Here is a 22426-nt window from a genome sequence, read left to right on the forward strand (position 1 = left end):
GCTGCGCACTTGGCAGCGACGCTCAGAGGAGTGAGGAGGACTGTGTAACCAAGAGCTAAAATTGGTTTCGTGATGAGAAAAAGTGAAGGAGCACCGCGTTGCGATATGTTCTCTTGTGTTCTATAAAGGATCACTGGAGTAATCCTGTATTTTAGGGGAACAGAGGCATACCAGTTGGAACTCTTCTTTGCGCCATGAAACTCAATAATTTGACTTTTTACTTTAAAGAGAACATGGTCGATTGAACATTCATAAAACCTCCAGTCAAGAAACAATCGCTTTACTATTTTTCCCCAACAGGAATGGATTCGTTCATCACTTCCACTGACTTCCCAAGTAACTGGACAGTCAACTCCACCGCGCAGAATGAAACCGAGATATACTGGAACCAGTTTGTTCAGCCGGTTTGGAGGATAGTGCTCTGGGCAGTGGCTTACAGCACAATTGTCGTCGTCTCCGTGGTGGGCAATATTACGGTGATATGGATCATTTTGGCGCACAAACGCATGCGAACTGTGACGAATTATTTCCTTGTGAACTTGGCGTTCGCAGAAGCGTCAATGTCAGCGTTCAACACCGTAATAAACTTTGTCTATTCCGTACACAATGAGTGGTATTTCGGGCTGTATTACTGCAGATTCCACAACTTCTTCCCCATTGCCGCTGTCTTCGCCTCTATATATTCAATGACCGCTATTGCGCTCGACAGGTAAGTTGCTTCATTGCCATTCACACTGTGGTACGCGCGAACCTCGCCTCAGTGCGCCTGAGGTAACGTTTGGTTTCCCGCCTTGTTGTTTAAAAATGAATAAAATAGGATATACAGTGCATAAATAGACTATAAAAATGTGTGTGTTTTAAAATGACTATAGTCATTTTATAGACTAAAGTAGTTTCCTCTCTTGACACTTACAAAATAAACCATGTTTTTTTTGTAGTTTACCCATGATAACCACAGATTAACCATCGAAGAATGTACGTCTGCTAGAATAAACTACGGTTAATTTCCATAATGGGGATTGTAGACATGTCATCACATTACCTTATATAAAAAATAAATCAGTTATCTGCCACTTCTTTCACAGTCTTTGTCTATATTGTTTTATTTTTAGTTTACAGTAATCCATGTAACTGTTGTATGGGAAGCTAAGGAAATTGAATAGGCTTAGTGCATTTATTTTTTAAATATTTAGCTAAATACAGCATATTTAAGTAAAGGTTTTGGAGTGCAAATTTATGCTATATCAACCGGTATGTTATGAAGGAGATAAACAGAAATAAATTTTGTTGGTACAGCACAAAATATGCTATACTACAACTATTCAGTGAGCAATCTTATGGACATACATCCAAGGGTCCACTTTAAACTTGTCACTTAAAAAATGTTAGATCTTTACATCTAAAACCATAAATTAACAAATAGACACATATTTTACACAGAAATCTGATCAATTACCCCCCAAAAATATTTTTTTCACAAAATTATCCCCAAAACAAGTTGACTAAAATGTGGAAATCTAAATGAAATAACATAATATATAGCATTGCCATTCATTAAATGTGTTGAAATGACATCATGTGCCATTTATGGACAAAAGAAAAAGTCTGGAAAAAAATAAAAATGAGTAGTGTAGCAACAGCATTGCTGTTGATCATTTTGAAAGGTATCACATTGTTTAGTACCATCTTTGCAGTTCAAACACAGGTATAACGTTGTGACTCTTTTTCAGGTCCATATTAGGAATTATCAGAGCATGAGACAGGTCATTAGTCTGTGACGTCACATGATAGATAGTTATTTATTATCCCACTCACAGTCATCGTTTAGAAACCTTAATTTTTGAGAGAGAGAGAGAGAGAGAGAGGAGAGAGAGAGATGTGTTGTCTGTGTGTGTGTATGGTTGAGTACTGATGGGCTTGTAAGCATTCTGTGTCTGCCTTGTTTCTTCATTCATCAGTTATCACGTCTAGCACAATGATGCGTAGCATAAGGAATTATTCACAAGAGGGCCCGGATTTGAGTTAAAGCCTGACTTTTCATCACCCCATGCTAATTCAAAGACGTCATGTTTGCAACCTTTTGACACAGCACCACTTATATTCCAAAAACCTGGCCAGCTTTCATTTATCTACATGCAGAAACATGAACTTCTTCAAAATTCTATTACCTGAGAGACCAGTGGGGGAGATAGAGGGCAGGTTTCTGGGGAAAGACTTCGCCATGTGTGTTCAGTTCCTTATAGAGGAAAGACACGTCTGAGCACTAATGGCTTATTTATATTAGAAAGATTCTTTCAGGGTAAAAAAAAAAAGACAAGATTACTTTCCGTCCAAACATATTTTAAAAACCCACACAGCTAATTAATCATTGGTTTACTAACAAATTACAGAGAGCAAATGCCTTGATTTTTCTTATAAAGATGACATTAACTGAGCTTTAGAGCTTTTCATTCAGCAGTCCCACATTCTAATATTTAAGTAGAAAGCGTGTTTTATCTTCTGCTACTTTTAAGTGTTTTCTGTTAGACAGTGATTCGATTAGAATCAACCAATGGGCAATATGAGGTTAGAAAATGTAATTATGTTTAAAGGTATAATTAAGAAGTAACATTTAATTATGTTTCTCAGAACGCTTTGTTTCTAAGGTACCAGACTGTTTTGCATTGATGAAATGATTAAAATCAGTATAAAGTTTAAGAAAAAAGGACAGTACGGTGGCAAGAAGGTCGCTGGTTCGAATCTCGGCTGGGTCAGTTGGTGTTTCTGTACAAAAACAGAGGCTACATTGGCCATAGTGTATGAATGAGTGTGTATGGACGTATCCTGGTGATGGGTTGCAGCTGGAAGGGCATCTGCTGCGTAAAACATATGCTGGATGTTTGGCGGTTCATTCCACTGTGGCGACCCCAGATTAATAAAGGGACGAAAAGAAAATGAATGAATGAATGAATAAAGTAAAAAGGGGCAAGATGGTGGCTCAGTGGTTAGCACTGTCACCTCACAGCAAGAAAGTCACTTCGAGTCCCAGCTAGGGCAGTTAGCATTTCTGTGTGGAGTTTGCATTCTCCCCCCTGGTTTCCTCTTGGTACTCTAATTACCCCGATAGTCCAAAGACATCCGGTCCAGGTGAACTGAATAAACTAAATTGACTGTATGAGTGTGTTATGGATGGGTTGCAGGTGGAAGGGCATCTGCTGTGTAAAACATATGCGGGATAAGTTGGTGGTTCATTCCACTGTGGTGACCCCTGATGAATAAAGGGACTAAGCTGAAGGAAAATGAATGAATGAAAAAAGTAAAAAGTCACCTAGTTATTTAAAATAATTTAAAGCTAAAACAGTTCAACTTTGAGTAAAAACGCCCTTTCATCAACACCAGGTGAAAACAACAATATTAATATAAAAAAAAAGAAAAGAAGGAACATTCCATCACCATGGGGTTAAAATGCTTTTGAATGAAAATGTTTTCAGGCAATCACAATGGGGTATATTCAGCTACAGAATAGCTAAAATGGCTGTGGTAAACACACTGTATAACAAAGCCAGTCCAAAAAAAACTTTTCTTTATTATTATATTGGTGAATTTATGTTTTAATTGGATTTAAATAACATATAAAACATATGAATAGTTCAGATGCAAAAACCTCTAAATGCATCTGAAATTTTCTTCTAAAATTAGCATTTTATTAAGCTCCTGTGTATAGGTTCAGTAATTTCACTTTTGTTACCTATATGATCTTTAAGGTAAAATAACATAGCATAAACAAAAGGAGGCTGATAAAAATGTTTATTTTCCACAGAAAATGAAAAAAGCACACTCTGGGTGCTTTGGTTTCCCCCACAAGTCCAAAGACATGTGCTGTAAATTAATTGGGTAAGCTAAATTGGCCGTATATGTGTGGGATTGAGTGTGTATGTGTGTTTCCCAGTGATGGGTTGCAGCTGGAAGGCCATTCGCTGCATAAAACATATGATGGATAAGTTGCCTGTTCATTCCGCTGTGGGGACCCCAGATTAATAAAGGGACTAAGCCGAAAAGAAAATGAATGACTTAATGAGTATTAGCCAATCACATGGCAGCAGCATAGCACATTTAGCAACACAGACATGGTTAAGATGATGTGCTGTTTAAGTTATACCTGAGATAAAACTGATTTAAATGATTTTGAATGTGGCAGGGTTGTTGGTGCCAGACTGGGATTTATGTAAATAAATGGTCCAAAATAAGAGAGAGAAATGATTAAATGAGTGTGGTGGTTTTGTTTGGCGAAAATGCCATATTGATCCTAGAGCAAAGAGTAGAATGACCAGATTGGTTTGGATCAGACAGAAAGACACCAATAACTCAAATAGCATCCCTTACAACTGAGATCTGCAGAAGAGCATCTCTAATCACACAAACCTTGAATCGGACGAGCTACAGCAGCAAAGAAATCACTCTGGGTGAAACAGCTGAAAACTGCAAAATAGATAGAATCTACGCAAACTCACCAAAATTGGACAATGAATTGGGGAAATTTTGCCTGGTTTTCATAAGCGTAAACCATTGTTGTGATGAAATCTTTCTAAAGCTCTTAGGCTGATGTGTTTTGCTAGCCCCGATTTGCTGTGTTGCTCTGGTTGAGTCAGTTTAGCTCTGTTAACACATGCGGACGTGTGTACATTCACAAACAGCAGCAGGGCTGTCACCTCAGCAGACAGATCACTCGGCTCCAACTGCACTGTGTGACACAACTGTGTTATGCGCTTTAGCAGCAACCAGCGATTGCCTCTTTGTCCAAATATAACATCTCACATTCTCACTTATCTCACTTATCAACTGTTTGTGTGTATTTTTCACAATTAAACACATATACACCTGGAAGTGCTGACAAGGGCACAGACACCAGGAGGTAAAAAAAAAAAGGATGCTAAAAACTAAACTATAAAACTACAAAAACGAACAAAAGATAATCTTTCCAATGGGTATCTTGATGTCAAAAACAATATAAAAAAACCCTGAAAAAAAGACATAAAAAATGCTAATCAGTTTGAGATCAAAACCTTGATGTCTATTTGACATCCATACATTGATGCCCTTTTGACCACCAAGATAATGACACAAAACGTGCTTCAATAAGGCATATGCAGAAGCATGCAAAAAAACGTTTAATTTTGCCGTAACCTGGGTCAAGCTTTTACGGAGAACTGTATGCAGTTACAAAATTGGCGCGTTTAAAGTCCTTTTTTTAAAATCAACAATCTTCACTACTTGATTGATATATGATATAAAGTGGGTCTCAGATTGTGCAAGAACCACTGCATTAAGTAAAATTTTCCTGCCCCATGTCTTTAAAATATTAACGTTTATTTTACCCCTCACTGTAAAACCCAAAAAGTTAAAGTAACTCAAACCATTTGAGGAAACCGATTGCAACAAACCATTTAAGTTCAAAAACCAATCCTAATGAGTACTGTGAACTTGATCCATTTGAGTAAATGAAGCAATTTGAGCACAGTAAAACCCAATTAATGAAGAGAACTCAAACGAACTGAGTACTGTAAAACTCAACAAGTTAAGGCAACTCAACCCATTTGAAGAAACTGATTGCAACAAACCATTTGAGATAAAAAAAACGTATCTACAGTATATGAGTACTGTGAACTTACACCATTTAAGTTGAAGTAATGAAACCTTCAACACTGAGTTCAAAACTCTTTTCAAATGAGTAGAATTAACTTTCAGTCAATTTTGAGTTAACTACACTCATCTCATTTGATAAAGTTGACTCTTAGGTTTTACAGTTTAGTATTTTTTAATGGTGTTTCTGTGCTTGCCTGCTGATCCTGCAAGCGTGTGCATGTGAAAGGCTTTTCATCTGGTTTTATGCTCGAACAACTGAATGAATGCTGAGGTTTATTTAACTAATTGTATTTTATTTACATTACAACATCAATGCTGTAAAAGGAACTGTATAGAATTGAAAAAGGCATATTAACCATTCACTGGAAGTTTATTAGTATGGTAAGAAACACTAACTGCATGTACCCTATTACAAATTTACACTGGGTTTTGAATTCTTACAATGTATGTTCTGCCTTGGGGTCAAAACGACATAAATTTGACTTCTAACATTGGCGTCTAAATCATGTCAAATATTGGTTCCAAAACAGTCCTGAAATTGATTTTTTACGTGTTTTTTATGCCAATGTCAATTTTATGTCGTTTTGACATCAAGGCAGTCAATTGACACATCGATTCACATTTTTGACATGTTTTATTGATGTTGCTTTGACATCAAGGTGCCCATCGGGTTATATGTGAACCGGGACCACAAAATCATTCATAGCAGTCAATTTCCTAATTACTAATATCCTAATGATTTTTGCTATAAAAACAAACAAACAAACAAACAAACAAAAACTCTCTATTCAGTGTATTTTTGCCTCTTCCCCAAAAATATAGCAAGTTAACTGAAGACCATAAGGTCCAGGGTCACATATATGGAAAAAAATCATGTTTTTTATGTTTTATGTTTTTAAAATGATTTTATGTTTTTCTTTACCAATAAACAAAACATTTTGCTTACTCTTTTCTGATTGAAAATTTGATCCAGCTCCAAAATGACAAAAATATGAGTGCTATAAGTTCTACACAGCCTGATGTCAAAAGAAAATGCAAGTATTTTTTGTTTTGTCAGTTTAGTGGCTAGTTCGTACAAATTTGTTTGTGTTCAGTTGTACGAAAATGTACGATTTTAAAGAAGGCTTGGCACCCAACTCCACCCCTAAACCCAACCATCATTGGGTGATGAGCAAATCGTACTAAATTGAACAAATTAGATTGTACAAATTAATACGAATTAGCCACTAAATCAAAAAGTTACGAATTACCATGCGATTGCGATGGTTCTACAATATGATTTACTGGTATATTTTATGTAAAAACAACTGCATTAACAACAACAACAAAAACCCATCTAATCTGTTCTTCACACAGAGCTGCCATATTGATTCAGAAGTTGGACTGGAGTATATTTGACTGTTTATATGCTTTTTGTCATTTTTCAGTTTAAAGAGTATTTGTGTGCTGCTGAAAGCACATAAGATTACGCTGTGGCAGGAACAGGATCTCTAATCAGATTACCAGATGAAATCTAGATTTGAAAGAAAAGCACTGCAAGCTTCAAATTGTATAACAACTGTCTGTCTCTGGTCCTTCCAGCATGTTGTGGTTATTGATTTAGCCTTGCCACTGTTTAGACAGATGATCTGTTGCCCTGAGCTCCATTTATGTCAAACAGATGTGCTTAAGTGTATGTCGGTGTTGGTTCTGGCCTCTTCACCTGCTGGAGAATCTCCCATGAGCCCATTGTCAGTTCTTTATTACTCACTCATCATTTCTGGCACTGGATGCAATCCTGCTGTCCTTCAGGACATCACTTTAATTGAGCATGACTGGAGAGGCCGAAGGCAAGCAAATATTTGATTGCCCATCATTTATTTTATTTATGTGTGCACATGTGGTTTAGCTGTAAGTTTCTCCATTTCAGAGACGTGTAAGTTCTCATTTGACTGTATTATGAATCGTACATTTTTCTTTTGTTGTCTTTGAGGTTTTATTTTGATTGGTTAAATGGTTAATACTATATATAACCTCTCACTCTTGTATTTTTTGATGATTACATTAAATTACAGACAAAAGTGATTTTATATTAGTATACTACTTATATTAGATGCAAGTAGATTGTCAACTTTTATGTTTCAAATAACATTTGTAAAAATAAAATGTAAAAGTATTGACAAAATAACAGACATACTTATGTAAAAGTCAAACCATCTGATCTGAACATATTAAAGAAATACAAAATTATTTACATTACACTATTTTACATGATAAAAAATATATTTCTGACAAGTGGGTAAGGTGTGTTGGTTTAAAGGATTTAATTTAGCTGCTTTGCAGAGATACTTAAATACTGTATTTTTTCATAATATGCCTGGCAAGATTGTTTTTTGTTGTTTTTTTGAAGGGTGTTTTAAAGAGTATTTTCTGTAAATCATGGTGAAAACGTAGGATGGCAGTAAGTAAGAAGTTTTATTTTGACAGGAAGATTTTCTGGGAATAAGATCAAATCCAGTCTATTCTTCACACAGAGCTGTCATATTGCTACAGAAGTTTGACTGAAGTGTTGTTGGATGTTCATGTGCTTTATGTATTGTTTTTAATTTCCTGAATGCTTCATTTCCTTATTTAAAAGTGAAAGGAGAAACAATTGAAGTTATATTATTTCAATGTGACATTATTTTTTTCTTTTAGAAAAGAATGAACGGAAGAAAGAAATATTGTGCTTGCATAAAAACTGAATCTATTCAAGGGCTTTTAAATTAATCAGAAGAAAAGCCTTTGTCAAGACATGACCTAACAGCTTAGTTTAACTTATGAAGTATTAAATTGATCACTATTCAGATTGTGAATCTAAAGGACGCCTGTGAATATAAAGAAGACCAGAATATTCAATTAAGTTAAAATTTAAATTAAAGCAAAATAGTTAAATAAGGAGGAGGAGATTAAATGAAAGCCACATTTAGATGCCCAATGGGTCCAATTTTTTAATGTCTGAAAAGTTTGTTCCTCAAAAGTCACTGCACATACCAGATGGAGGCTTATTAATAACGCCACAGAGAGACCAGCAGTCACTTTAAAGTTAATACAGGGTCAATTTATGAATAAAGGAATGAAAGTGAACCAGCCAACTGTGTCCGGAGCTCTGCTTTGCATTGGATTGTGTGGGAGAGTGTCACAAAAGACACAATTACTGCCATGCCTGGGGAATGACCAATAGAATTAGAGTAATTTTTTATTGAATTATTAACGATTCTTTTGTCTTTGAAAAATAATTGAACAAACACAATTCAGCTGCTGAATGCTTTTCATTAGTATGAAAACATGGAATTTGCTATTTGAAATGGTAATTCACTGACGTTTGACAGCATGTACTGTAGATCATTCTGTGTGTGTTCAATTGACAACAATAGAGGCCAACTGATTTACTTTTAGCTGATGCACTGATATAATATGTCTCTTCAAATTAGAAGCAATCATCATGATTAATTTATTTTTTAGATTCTTAAACCTTGTTTCCATAGTTGCATTTTTTCAAGAAATGTCCGAGAAGGGAAAACTGACAGATCACAGAAAGAGCCAGAAGAATGCAGTGAGCATGCACATGAATTCTTAAAGCACAAGGAGATGTTGGCGAACACACATACTGTAAATCTAAAAATATCTGAAGTGTGTAACTGTTAATGAGTCTCCGCTGGGGGTCTTATGCAGCATTACCAGTTTTGGTTGTAATAGTGCTAATAAGCTTAGAAGCACCTGCAGTACAGTCACAGCTTTGTAATCTGACATTGTTGTCATTACTGGTTATTATGTGCGCAGGGTTATTCATTTATCTTATTATGTAGTATGGTGACATCATTGTAGGGCTGCTCGATTTTGGGAAAAATCATAATCACGATTATTTTGATCTAAATTGTAATCACGATTATTCAAAAAGATTATCAGTTGAAGTCAAAATTATTAGCACTTCTGAGAATTTTTTTTTTAATACATTTTTCCCAAATGATGTTAAATGATAAGCAAGGAATTTTAACAGTATTTCCTCTAATAGTTTTTTCTTATGGAGAAAGGCTTATTTGTTTTATTTTGGCTAGAATAAAAGCAGGTTTAAATATTTTGAAACCCATTTTAAGGTCAATATTATTAGCCCCCTTAAGCAATATATTTTTGATTGACTGCAGAAGAAACTGCTGTTATACTGCACACACACACAGAAGCACACGCCGCACACACACAGAAGTACGAGGTCTTTCTCGCTTTTAGGAGCAACAAATGTGAACAACTGGAAAGGGGGCGGTATACGATGCAATAATCGTTTATCTCGATTTATGTTTTTTCATAATCGTTAGAAATCAAAATCGTAATCAGATTTTTGATTAATTGCACAACCCTACATCATTGTTTCCAAAAAGTAGCATTTTTTCCAATCCGCACAGCTACATGCAAGCCGCTATTTTTTGAGGTTTTTCCATTATGTAACCCATTATGAAAAAGGCTCCGTCAATGCCGGTGTAACCACAATCGTAGTCAGGCAGGCAATGGTCACAATCAGGAGCAAACGGCAACACACAGGGAAATCCAGAGGCATAGTCAGATAGCAGGTAAATGGTTGATACAGGTGTCCAACAACATAAACAATAGAACAAGGCAAGAGTCAAAACACAGAGAGACAAAACCAAGATGCGCTACGTAATGTTACAGGGTAGTACCAACAAGACTCAGCAAAGTATGCGAGTGCTTGTTCTGTATATATGGTTCTTGTAATCAGTCTTTGAGCAGCTCCCAGCTGTGTGTGTGTGTGAGTAATTTAATGAGAACCGAAACAGGTGTGTGTGTGTGGTGCATGACAGGATTTGTAGTCCATATTGTGACAGGATCAGGACTTGTAGTCCTCCAGCGGTCTGTATGAAAAAGATTGCTGGTGATTGTGACAGCCAATGTCATGTGAACGAAAGTTCATTCATTCATTCATTTTCTTGTCGTCTTAGTCCCTTTATTAATCCGGGGTCGTCCATAGCGGAATGAACCGCCAACTTATCCAGCCAGTTTTTATGCAGCGGATGCCCTTCCAGCCGCAACCCATCTCTGGGAAAGTGAACGAAAGTCTGTAACTATATTAAACTTTTGCAGACTGACCTAAACCTGTTGCTGTATGGACAGAGACTAAATCATGCCAAAGTGAAGTTTGTTTGAGTTTCAGGAGTTCAAAGCACTTTATGGAAGAGTTCGATTTCGATGATAAACACCTTCAGACTTCCATTGGCCAAAGGAGATTTTTTGACAATGAAAATTTTTTGACACAAGATTTTAGAAAAGATTTTCTGTTTATTTTGTTGAGATCAGACCTGCATAAGAAAAAAATAGCCGTTATTTGTCTTAATGTTTAATGCTGTAAAACTACTTGCTTTAAACCTACATGCTGGTTAAAGTGTTAGATAATCATTGTGTTACAGAGCTCATCAGCATCCACAGCTATCATATCATGATTTCTTAACTCACCACAGACATTTATTTATGTTTTAGAGAGGAAAATGCACAGCACATAGAAAATTTACCAGCTCAAGCTGTTTGAAAATATGTGCCTCAGTCTGCATTTTTGCGAAACTATACAACACATTATTCGGGCACATTGTGTTGCACATTTCAGACGACAAATCCACTAGATGGCGATGTCTCTTTTTTAAAATCTGAAATACATTTCTTATGACTCAATTTGTTGTTTTAAATATATCTCCTTCTTGTACACATCCATGATAAGACAGGATTTGTCGTACATACCATGTAGCAAACCACTGATCTGGTAACAACCAGTAACAAACCAGAAATCAATAACCAACAAGTTTCAAAGATAAATGTGGGAGAAAAATGCACTGCGACCACATAGTTTTACCTTGATTTACATTGCTTTTATCTCTTTTGTGGAACTATGCTGTACCAGAGTTGAAACAAAGTGCTCTGCACAACATCATACAAAATGAGAAGGTAAACAGTACACTAGGATGAGTTTTCAATATGAAGATAAATAGACAAGACAAATCTTTTTTACTTTTTTAAATTTTTTTTTTAAACATAGATCATAGAGATTTTGTGGAATTTATTTGGTGTTGTGCAAAGAACTACATTAAAATAATCCTTTATTCGTTGATAACATGTCCCTGTAACTATCATACAAGTTAAAAGGAATTAACGGTGTTGGCATCATTTATCTGCAGTCTAACTTGTTTTTGTGGTTTCACAAAAATGTAGGCTGAAGCACATATTTCCAATGAACCTGTGTTGGTTTTTACATATTCACCATTAGCGTCAGAATGTTTGCTAATAGTATATTGCTGCCCAGGTATTTCAAACTTCATTTTACCCATAAACACTGAATGAAATAGATCTTTTCTATGAATATACTGGGGGCAGCACCGTGGCACCTTAGGTAGCACAATCGCCTTACAGTAATAAGGTCGCTGGAGTTTAAATGTTCTCCGCGTGTTCGCGTGGGTTTCTTCCGGGTGCTTTGGTTTTCCCCACTAGTTTAAAAAAATATATGTGGTATAGATGAACTGGGTAAGCTAAATGGTGTAAATGAGTGTGTAAAACATATACTGGATAAGTTGGCGGTTCATTCGACTGTGGCGACTCCATATTAATAAAGGGACTAAGCCGAAAAGAAAATGAATGAATGAATATACTGTCCTTAAAGTCAATCACTAGTCATTCTGTATATGTCTTGTTTGTTGTTCCACATTTATATCTTTCAAATGAGAATAAGTTCTCAATTCTCAAACCAAAAAGAGACCACACAATATGTAATGCTGGAATTCAATTCAGCTCATATTGGAGGCATTGAATGTGTGTTGCACAAACAACAAGAATTATTGCACAGCAGACAACGTCTAAGGGGAAACAAAGCAATGCCTGACATAAGCTTTCACTCAATATCATCTCACTGTCTGAAAGTGGAACACAGAGCATGGCACATTTTCTCCCAGCTCCAAATGATTAAGTTAAATAATTCCTGCCTCAAGTGTATATTCAGTGTCCATATAACTGATAACCGGAACCGATCCTTTTTATTACTACAGAGCTCATATTATCACAATGAATAGCTGCACAATTCAACTATAATGGTTGCTCAGTAGATTTGTAGATTTTTTTGTGTGTGGCCGGGATTTACTGTCTCGGATTCTGGAGCAAATGATTTAAGAGGATTTATCATTGCGATTTTTTTCTTTCTTTTTTTTTGTCTGTGTGCTGGACAGAGTTGTGTTTGTGTGTGTATGTGATGAAGTCACTGATGTGTTGAAAGCTTAAACTGTTTAGAGTTCAGAGCTTGACGATATGTGCAAACTATGAATGAATATCAGGAAAACAAGTGTGTTTGTAAATAGAGAGAAATGGGTGCTGAAAGCAAAATCCATTAACAGACCGTTTGTCTTCATTTACAGCGCTGAGGCTTTCTAAGGAAAGTAAACGCATGCTTTTCTTTTTGAAAGTAAACTGAAAAACTTATAATTTATTTACAATTAAGACTTCAAAGATCTCAATTAACATTTAATTAACACATGCATTTCTTGCTTTCATTGTTTCGACTACATAAAATACATTTTCCTCAACCAAAACAAAAAACATTTAGAAGACATGAATTACTAAACAGCGCAAATCAGTGTGAAAGTCATAAAAGCTTTGCATAGTGATTCTATGTGAATCTACTAAAAATGCAATTTATAGGACAGAAACAAATGCAGTCTACAGATAACAATGCTTGATAATAATTATGTTCTGATAACAAAATTTTCTGCCATTTTAAATATAATATTTCTTTCTAATAAACTCCATATAATAATTTATATAATAATGTAATAAACTTTTCTCTACCAATTACTGAATTTCTAATTCTGAACTATCAAATTCAAGATTCATTATATACCCATCAATTCAGTATCTCAAAACTTCAATTCAACACTATCTTTACTGATTTTAAATAACGGAGAACAGTCTATTAAATGAACACATTTCAAAAGTGCATGTATTCATCATTTTCAGAATAATTATAACTGAAGAATAAAATAAACACACACATTCAGTACATATAAATATCTAGCTTTTCTGTTTTTAATTATTTCAAATGTTTTCTTGTTTGAGATGAATGAGCTGCTGTGATGTTAGCTTGTACTAATATCAGCATTTTCTTTTCATCAGTTAAAGTGCAAGATAGAGGCAAGAGATTTAGAATGCAGAATTGATGACATTTGGGTACATTCTGTTTCAACACCAAAAATAAAAATGGGGACATTATTATAAACAATGGCTTAGAGTTCTGAATATTATACATCGCTCAGAACTATGTAATAACTCCAGGATAATGTACACTCTCATAATGCAATTGCATTGCAGAAGTTTACTTCACATTAATTGTCAGGGTATGGGACGTAAGGCAGATGCTCTGCCATTCATCTTCTGTTATATTCTCACTTACATCTTGACACCATGCCAAAACACATTACTTTCCTGGCAGTTAACGGAAAACAGTCTATTAAATGAACACATTTCAAAAGTACATGTATTCATCATTTTCAGAATTATTAATATTTGTTTATTTTAATAGAGTGTTATTTAAAGTCCACATGAACCAGAAGCTGCAACTTTTTTTTTTTTTTTGTATTGTGACGCAATACTTAGAAAAACTGAATATTAAATAAGCTAATGCTGAGTTCAGACTGCATGATTTCAGCCCTGATTTTGACTGGCCGACAGGTTTTGAGAAATCGTTGTCAAATGCCTGAAATCACAGGCAAATCAATGCTGGTTTACGTGAGTGTCAATCACACAGAGTGAACTTTTGAGTACGCAATCTGAGAGAATCGTTGATGAGTCGCAGACACCCGTGAGATATTTGGCATGCTAATATCTGGAGCTGTCGTTGATTCAAAATCATGCCGTGTGAAATGTATTCTGTTTGAAAATAACATTGCGATGACCTACAGCCAATCCACTGCAACCACTAGTATGGGTATCTGCAGGCCAACGGGAGGTTGGGAATAAGTTAAAAATATTTATTTCAGTCTATTTGAACCCAAGAAATGGGGTAAAAACTAGTTTAAATATGGCAGGAGCACCCGTGTCTGTTTGACGTATCATCTGAGCAATACCACAACCAGGTTGAAAAAGAAAAAAGTTAAGGAGAAATTGCCAATTCCCTTCAAAAGTCAGGTGAGCAAAATAAGTACGTTACACCCTATTAAAGGCTTCTTTCTCAGTATGTAGTTTATGACAAAAGATATACTGCGTGACCTCACGTTGTTTCCATGTCACTTCCTGTGTGTGCTTGGCTGTGAGCCGTAGTTTGTGAACTGAGTTGTTGATGATTCCTATTGTAAAGTCATGTAGTGTGAAACCTGTTGTCGATCCATTTTACTGTGTAAACAAAGCAGCCACAAAACGCTACCCCAGATAGTCATAGAGTGTGAAAACATCTGTGACATGTCTACTTCGTGCAGTCTGATCTCGGCATAACAGTGGGAGTGGCTTGTTTTTCTACTGCGAGCTGATTGGATGTAGTACAGTAGGCATTTCATTCAGAAAGATGGGGAAAAGGGTTTTAGAAGAGTTACCTAACAGGCGAATTCTCCTCATCACTTCTGTTTGTTGTCAAAACTGACAGTTGGAGGGGCGTTAAATATCTTAACCACGCCCTATACCTCAAAATCATGAAATTTGGGAATTAAACATTTTTAAGATTTTAATTTTGCATTACAGGAGCATTCTTTTTCTTAATGACATAGATGATTTGTTCACCACAAAACTGTCAATGTCAAAATCATATAGATGACAAAACCATTTAAGCTTAAGTTGAAGCACAAAATACCTGAATATCCAACAGATGTAATGTGTGTCCTCCAACAGATATATGGCCATCATTCACCCCCTGCAGCAGAGGATGTCTGCGACACAGACAAAGGTGGTGATCGGGGTCATCTGGATCCTGGCTCTTCTGCTGGCCTTCCCCCAATACTACTACTCCGACACTGACCAGCTGCCCGGCAGGGTGGTCTGCTACATCGACTGGCCCGAGTACACTCTCCTGGACTTCAAAACAATGTAAACATCTCTATTACACTCAAAAGAATACTTCTGCTGCTTGTTCAAACTAATTATACAAAATTAGTTAAAACAACACAATTTTCAAGGTTTTTTTTCATTATTTTATGTTAAATCCACTTAATTTTTTTTAAAATAATTGATTTATGTTAGGACAACATGAAGTAATTGCGTGGAACCCAGCATTTTGACTTTGTATGATATGTTTGTTTTTTTATAATAACCCATGCCACCATTTGCAGATATTGGAAAAATATTTAGGTTGAGTATTTGTTTTTCAGATTTATGTCTGCAGGGTACAGAGAATTTCCTCTCCAGATCAAATTTCACCCATATTTTCGGATATTGCTGGAAATATTACCTTTATGACTCTCTAATTTGGAGTAATCAAAAATCAGCTCTGCTTGTTTTCTCCCCCCGTAAGTGTTTACTTATATAACGACAGAGAGGAGCTTCTTCATTACAAAGAAAACATTAAACACAGGAAAGTCGTGATCCTGAGAGAGAAAAAGAGAATAGGAAAAAGTGCAAGCCTATTAAAACCAACATAATTGGAAATCTTGCCTAAGGGTGAATGCAATGACTTTACAAGAGCAAACGCTAATGACTGTTGCTTCTAAAGAAATCTAAAGTATATATTCTCTAAAAGTTTGCCTGTGTTTGCAAGCTGATTTTTATCTTAGGTGCTTTGAAAATGGTGCATCAATCTGTCAGACAGTCTAGTCTGATATTAGCCAAGATTATTGTACAAAAAAGATTTGGTTGGGGTCACACTGCTTTTAAATGCAGAGAGGACAGATGTTGGGGAGGGTGTACAGATGTGCTGGTTGTGATGTCACAAAACCGCTTAACTCATGAAATCTGATTATACAAATAACTCTGCTAAGCAATCACATAGACGATATGCCATGGAGTGATCTGAATATCAGGTACCTACACTGAAGAATTTGCTCATTTTGAAGTTAAAACTTGACTGTACACTAACAGTCTTAAGTTGTTGTTTTTTTTTTGTTAAGGGTTTTCCTCTTTTGTTCACAAAGGCTAAATATATATGATCAACAATATGGTTAAAAACTTACAAAGTTTTATATTTTTACAAATAAAAATTTTAAGCAGTCATTGATCAAGTCTATTAATCTATTAATTAATCAAATAATCAATTGCTCACTGTCACTTGTTCTAACTCATTCCATATGCTGACTTGCTTTTACAGATTTTTGTGAAAAGTAAGTATATGAAATGACAGAATTTATTTCAGTTTGAAATCTTTTGTAATATTATACAAACCTTTTGAATCTTTATGGAGTTTTTTTTTTTTTTTTGTCTTTTTCATTTATTTTTTGCGATCATTTTAAAAGGCAAACAATATAAATTCTGGCAAAGGTGCTTTTTTATTTATTTTGAATACTTTGAATATTTAATTTGAATAATATTATAATATTTTGAATAGTTAGTATTTTACCCTTATTTTTTTCATAAACTATTTAACACTTTTTTTATTGCTTTCAAAAACAGTTAACAATAGAGTACAGAAACTTACAATGTGCAAAATACATTTTAAAGAAGGGTGAAAGAAAAAATAAAATAAAATTGAACAAAGTAAAAAACTAAAAAAGACCTGAGGGGAAATTATATGAGGTTTTGAATTGAAAGCCATATTTGACTTTTTAAAGACTTTTTGTTTTTTTAAGCCCATTAAAGACAAAATATATGACTTATAGTCAATTAAATAATATCCAAAATTGGATTTCTTTCCAAAAATGTACACTTGTGAATAAAACGGTTTTACTCGTTATTATAAAAAGATTGACAATGAACTCAATGCAAGATTTAGAGTGGTAATAAAAGAAAATTAAGTCAAAAGTATTTTAACAAATATCAACCTTTGTCTTTTCTGAGAGATAGATACGTAGTTCTGTCCAAAACAGTTTCTATTTAACACTATGTTACGACTTTAAAGTTCAGCTATAGGGGTTAAAGAGGTAGCATATTGATGTGACTCAGTTTATAGAGATTTGGTGGCAAAATAGCAAAACGACAATTAAATAAATTAAATAATGCAAAAATAAGTGAATTATTTACAAAAGAGACAATAATTCAAACAGCAAAAATAATATGTATAAGTTTAAGCATCTCACAAAAGAAAAAATAATCGAGTAATGTGTGCAGTTAAGGGAAAGATAATTTCAAGTGGCGTCAAATAAATTAATATAATATAACAAACAATTTCTCTAAACTGATAAATAGAAAATAAGCAAACAAAACATCTTCAGCACTTACACGCCATGTCTGGACAATACTTCTAACCAAAAATATGCATAGGAAACTTACAGCAAGTGGTGATCACTTCTAAACAGTTTTTTCAGAATTTTCTGCATGGTGCGAGGTGTATGTCCCATGACCTCTAAACTCCTTGATTCAGGGGAATTTAGAAATCAGTGATCAGGGATCCTGAAACGAGTATGTACAAAACGGTAACAGCGTACCACAACTGAAACAAGAACAGAATCAATCTCTAAAGTCAAATCAAAGTAATATCACATAACACAAACCAAAACACACAAACAGAGCAGAAAGGCAAGCAAGGCAATAGCAAGAGAACGAGCTTCCCTGCTCGCATCCCTTTAAACTTTGGGCTTCCTTTCGTGATCGGCAGTGAACAGAGTAGGGTGAACATCTCAAAATCATTCAAAACGCAGATAGAACCTTCTAATTCCAAGGATGATTTTCGAAGTAATTAGAAAAGTAATCAGATTACAATTTTCCAGAGTAGTCAGTAATTTGTAATCTATTACTTTTTTTAATTATCTTACCCAAGATTGACAGTGAAGGTGATGATGTCACAGAGATTAATGATGACTGACGTCTTCACGAACAAAAGGGAAACTGAAGTGGGCTTTCCTAAGATAATTGACAGAGATCGAATAAGAAAGAGAGAGAGCTCACAAGCAAAACAACACAGGCACATACATAGGGCTGTAACATACTAGAAAAAATAGTTGCACTCAGGACCTTCAGGACAAAAAAATCCATATTGAAATGCGCATGTTTCCAAATTGAAATGTTTCAATACATTGACATTTATGTATATTGGCAATGCCTTTTTGAATGTGCAAATTTTAATATGTTGACAAATTTTGTGGTTTAGCCTGTAAAGCAAATAAACCCTTGTTCCTCTTGAGAAAAAGCAGAAAGCATGTTTCACCCCAAATATTAGGCAGCACAAATATCTTCAATGCAAATCATAAAGTTAGCATGAGCAATATTTCAAGCTCATTTGAAAAAGCCTTTTGATTAATTAGTGCAATAGAAATGTGATAGAGCTTGTGTCTGAGAACTGTGCTCTGGAAAGAACACTGCCGCCATCACTTGCTAATAAACAGCTACTTAGAAAAACAATAACACCTTCCACTGCTGGATTATTACTCACTGCAGCACACTTGAACACTTCTGCTAAACAGTTCTCCTGCTATATCCATTTAATTGCACTCCAAGAACAATTTTGACCAATTTATTTGCTTGAACTGTGTTCTTGACATCACTTTGAGCAAATTTTGAGTTTTTGTTATAATGGACAAAAGGTCAAGGCAGTTACAAAGGCTGTTGAAGGGTTATTAGATGCATCACTACTGTCTTTTTGTAGTAACAGAGTAGAGAAACTATCATTTATCCGCCTTAAAAGCCTGGTTTCTTCATCCTCCTTCCCTTTCTTTGTTGGATCATCATCTCTGTGCTTTTCAGCCGTCCGTTTCTGCCTGTCCCTCACATTCTGTTTTGTACAACATTCATGTTTCTGGTGTACTTGTTATGTTCCTCCTTCCTCTCTGCCTTCACCGCTGCGAGTGAAAAGTGCTAGTCCTGGTGTGTTAGTTAGTGAAGGAGTCTGCTTTCTAAAAGGCACCAGAAATGTTCCCTCAAGCACCCCACCGTCTTCCTCTCTCTAAAACTCATTTCTGAATTTCCCCAAACTCCCTTCTTCCATTACCGTATCTTTCACACCACAGTTGAGCTGTGATAGAAGACCTTTTCGCTGGTGTTTCTACCAAGAGGTATAAAAACCAAAACATCAATTTGTCTTCAATTAAGCTGCTTTTCCCTATTTAGCCGTTTTTTATATACCAGCAGGAACATTAATTTATCTTACTTGCTATTTGTGTGACGTTTTAAATAATAAACTTGAAACTAGATACGTTTACTTTAGAATAAATATCATGTATAATACAGCTATAAGACCTTGTTTACAGTTGGCATTAAAATCATGGCTTTTATCATAAGTAGGCAATTCATACGAGTTTGAATTGTTTAATAATCATAGCCGGGTTTTCTAATAACAATCTGTCTTAGCTCTTAAGAGCGTTTTCAACATGCTTATTGTTATAATTTCATGTGTGCATAACTTTCAACCCTCCTGTTTTTCTTGGGATTATCCCGTATTTTTAGTCTTTCTCTAAAGGGTGGCAAATAAACATTAAAGATTCGAGCCTCCCTTTGCTCAACCTATACCGCCGAACCACCAGGGGCCGCCCCTGGCTCTCAAATGTGAGTCTGTTCTGAGCTTTCACTTTGTTTAGGCATGAAAACACTTTAAAATAAACATAAAACTGCACAATTCCCTTCCTTTTCATTATAAGTGTCGTCTCCCCTTCATATGCAATCCTTAAAACAGTCATATAACGTTAGAGGTGCATGACTGTCAGCTGACGCGTTCCATAGTGATAAACAGACGCTGTGTCCCAAACGGATTCTGTACTCGTGGTTTGAAGCGGAGCAAAAGTATGGGTTTAGGGTGCGTGTTTAAACAAATATACACATGATTAATAATATTAATACCTAAGGATGTTGATCTTGGTGGGGGTTTTTTTCAAACACAAGTAATTTTGTCCTAAATGAGCATAAACAGTCAGGAAAGCAATCGAATGCTTTCAATTCAATATTAGATGTGTGCATTTTTATAGTGACACCTGTTATTTAGTGTAATCAAATGAAAGAAAATCTAAATAAATCATTCATTCATTGCTTTTAAATCAGAATGTGTACGTTATACAGTGAAGAAACGGCTAATGAGATTTGATTCTATTTTTTTTAAAAGCTAGTAATTTTAATAAGCTTAACTGTTTGCTAATTTATTTGCTGCTAAAGTATACTATTTATTTTTTCTTTTGTAAATAATAATAATAATAAAACATATTACTGACCATTTAACTGTTTATTTATAACGAAACAGCTCCAAATTAGCATATTTAGTAATTTGGGGATTTTTTAAAGGGGGTCGGGGGAATCCCTTATTATGATGTGCATATCCATTATTTTCACATCCCAATGTTGACAGGTATGTGTGTGCTTCCCACAAAACTGCACATAACATGAATGTGTGAGAACATGTTTTGTGTGCTATACTTAGGACTCAATGTCCAATTGTGAAATATAATCTTATGTAGTCGTATCCTGAACATTTAACCCAATCATAATCATCTCATGTGGATTCGTAATCAAGACAAGTCTATAAAAAGCACTTAGCTGCAGACTGAAGTACTGGCAAATTGGCTGAAAAAACCTAACTAAACTAAAGATTAGAAATTACCAATACTGCTTTTTATGCACATCATGTCACCAAATCATTTACAGACTTTTTGAAGTTTATCCCTATTTTTCCCAGTCTTTGAAGTACATTTTCTATGCTACTTTGATTATATTTTTTGTTCATTCAAGATGTGTACTGCATTTCTTTTCGTTGTTGTTTGTTTTCTGCACTTTTTTAATTATTTGCTTTATAAATCCATACGATAAAGTACAATCAAAGGCTTTAATTATAATCATACTGCACTGCATCTGCCAAATACGCAAATTCAAATGTAACTTTAAATGAATGATTTTGTCTCGGTTGGTTGCAAGAAGGCAAACCCAGTTGCAGCAATGAACAATGCAAAGGGGTTTATTGACAGAATTAGGCAGACAAGGTCCAAACAGTAGGGGCAATAACACAGGGAAGCCAGTGGCACCAAAATGAACAGCCAGCCAAGAGTAGAGCAACAGTGGTCAAAACTAGAGCTAGATTCTGGAGCAAGCCACGTAAATTCCAGACTGGCAGGCCAGGGAAGTCAGAACACAGGATATGACTGGAACAGTACAAGACCAGACAGAAAACAGGCAGCAATACTATACAAAAAAAATAATAAAACTAACTAAATCTAAAGAAATATGAAATTAAATATAAATCCTAGTAGAAAGAAAAATAGACTGCCTTGGGCAATTAAATAAAACAGAAATAAAGACTTCTAGAATCTTAAATAGAGAAATTAAACAAATCAAAAAGACAACTAATAATTAGCTATGGCTGCCTTGATCTGACGTTTCAACACAGTGTTGAGATCCTGAATCGCAAGTGATTCGAAACACTGTACAGTAGCATGATCCGAAACACAACGATCAACACACCAGCAATTCAAAGCATCGGTATTTCAGAAACGTTTCAGGATGTGGTAACTGAAAACAAGAAGGAAAGTCAACAGGAGCACATGACCAACACAAATTAAGGCACAGCGATGTAAAAAGCACACGACAAATGGAAACATTAAACAATGAGACGGACAAATCTGTCAGGTCAGGACCATGACAGATTTTATTTTATCTTTTGATTTTAATTAATTTATGTTTTGCAAAGTTTGTCGTGATTGTGGTATAAAAAGTTTTTATCTTTGTGTTTTTGCAATATTTTTATATACAGTACTCTTTA

General features: G+C 35.1%; 1 protein-coding gene and 1 long non-coding RNA gene across 2 annotated transcripts in view; one reads left to right on the plus strand and one right to left on the minus strand.

Moving 5' to 3' along the window:
• Window positions 1-302: 302 nt before the first annotated feature.
• Window positions 303-22426, plus strand: part of tacr1a (tachykinin receptor 1a) — a 52595-nt gene continuing 30471 nt past the window's right edge. Inside the window, 2 exon segments of the mRNA NM_001270478.1 lie at window positions 303-709; window positions 15499-15693. Of these exon segments, the coding sequence (NP_001257407.1) occupies window positions 303-709; window positions 15499-15693 (602 nt within the window).
• Window positions 15461-22426, minus strand: part of LOC141385822 (uncharacterized) — an 82800-nt gene continuing 75834 nt past the window's right edge. The window contains exons 9-12 of the long non-coding RNA XR_012406893.1: window positions 18507-18594; window positions 18025-18144; window positions 16055-16190; window positions 15461-15681 (exon numbers count right to left, since the gene is read on the minus strand). This is a non-coding gene — a long non-coding RNA (uncharacterized lncRNA). The remainder of the gene's footprint in view (window positions 15682-16054; window positions 16191-18024; window positions 18145-18506; window positions 18595-22426) is intronic.

This window comes from Danio rerio, chromosome 5 (genome assembly GCF_049306965.1).
Source record: "Danio rerio strain Tuebingen ecotype United States chromosome 5, GRCz12tu, whole genome shotgun sequence".
Classification (NCBI taxonomy): domain Eukaryota; kingdom Metazoa; phylum Chordata; class Actinopteri; order Cypriniformes; family Danionidae; genus Danio; species Danio rerio.